The sequence below is a fragment of the Cyprinodon variegatus genome, unplaced genomic scaffold (genome assembly GCF_000732505.1).
Source record: "Cyprinodon variegatus isolate N-32 unplaced genomic scaffold, C_variegatus-1.0 Scaffold524, whole genome shotgun sequence".
In the NCBI taxonomy this organism is placed as follows: domain Eukaryota; kingdom Metazoa; phylum Chordata; class Actinopteri; order Cyprinodontiformes; family Cyprinodontidae; genus Cyprinodon; species Cyprinodon variegatus.
The window spans coordinates 273,726-275,221 of record NW_015150977.1 but is presented as its reverse complement, the minus strand read 5'-3'; the positions used below and the strand labels follow the sequence as shown (position 1 = coordinate 275,221).

At 43.1% G+C, this 1,496-nt stretch overlaps 1 protein-coding gene across 1 annotated transcript in view; it reads right to left on the bottom strand.

Moving 5' to 3' along the window:
- The window catches only part of cfap44 (cilia and flagella associated protein 44), a 47,528-nt gene that overhangs the window by 36,095 nt on the left and 9,937 nt on the right, over positions 1-1,496 (bottom strand). The window contains exons 5-8 of the mRNA XM_015391079.1: positions 1,280-1,289; positions 903-1,067; positions 602-754; positions 472-519 (exon numbers count right to left, since the gene is read on the bottom strand). Coding sequence (XP_015246565.1) covers positions 472-519; positions 602-754; positions 903-1,067; positions 1,280-1,289 — 376 coding nt within the window. The remainder of the gene's footprint in view (positions 1-471; positions 520-601; positions 755-902; positions 1,068-1,279; positions 1,290-1,496) is intronic.

The following is a 1,496-nucleotide window of genomic DNA, read 5'->3' as shown; positions in this document are numbered from 1 at the left end:
GATTCTGGTTTCAACCGTTGCGTATATTAGCTGCGACACATGAATCAAGATGCTATGACCGGAAACATTTGATTGACAGATGACCATTGATATATGATTGGCCGAATTTAGGTGATCAGGCTGAGGTAGAACTAACTGGTATAACTAATAAGATAACGGAAAAAAAGAGTCATTTTAAGACAGGATTTCTATTTTTTGGGGGGGAATATTTTCTAAATTTTGGGACGATATGGTCTGATAAAGAGAACATTTATATACATGTTTAAGCCAGAATGATTTGACATTAAATATGAATCCCCTTAAGCTTTAAATGTACATTTTCTTGTCCCAATGGTAAAGTCTCTCACTTACCTGCTCAATTCAAGAAAAAAATGCTCTTATTTCAAGAAAATTGACTTAGATAAAAGATTTTTACAGTGTAATACAAGCGGATGAGAGTGGGACGGATGGACGGTTTTGTAGAGAGCTCACCGTGGCGCTGAAAGACAGGTCCAGTTTCCAAATGGCTCCGTTAGAATCCTGCAGGACAGCAAATAGAGGAGAACTTGGAGGAACCTGCTCTGAGCTACAGGTGTCTTCATGGTGAGCGGTTCCTCCAGACCTGAGCGAAGTAGATGGAGTCCAGCTGGGGGCTCCTGACCACAGAAACAAGGCAAACGTTGTGTCCGACCACCAACTCGTTAATGGGCTCCATCTCGAAGGTGCCGCTGTCTCCATTGATGTCGGCGCTGTTGATCAGCTCAGAGTCCCAGGCCTGTAGAGGAAGGAGGTGAGTCAGAGCTCTTTCTCTCCGTCTGAGGATGTTGAATAAATTTGAAAATTCTCTTGAAAGAGTCTCAGCTTCATCCTCAACTCCACACTTCTCAGAGGGATGTCTGCGTTTGTGTCCATGTCTGCTTTACCCGGATGGCTCCATCGGAACCAAACGTCATCAGCTGTCCATCTTCCAGGGTGAAAAGCTGGACCGTCCCAGCGTGGCACTTCCCCCCCTCTTTCCGACAAATCTCCGCCCAGATGGTGCTGCGCTCCCACAGCAGCAGGTTGCCCCACCCTGTGCCCGACACCACCTAACGGGAGGAGGCCAGAACATCATTACCAGTTCAAAGCACGTTTTGGAGCAAAACACAATTATTTTTAGAATCAACACTTCTTTCTTATTTCTGTTTCCTCATCATTAAACTAGAATAAGGATCTGTGAATCGTTGCCGATCAGGAAAAGGAAAAGGACTCATATATCATTATAAGAAGCAATATGGTATTTTTTCGGAGGACATTTTGCCATCAGAACTCTAAAAAATTTTCCCTTCCATCAGTTGCTGTTGTTCAAAATCCAGATTTGTGATCAAGTTCCTGAGGGCCCCATAAAACTCGGTTTCCATTTATGGTTAATACAACTTTTCCTTATTTCTGCACATTAATTATGTCTTTGATAAAAATCCTTTATGCTAAAATGTCATCAGAATGCTGATAATATTAAGTGTGTCTCAGCCCCCCCC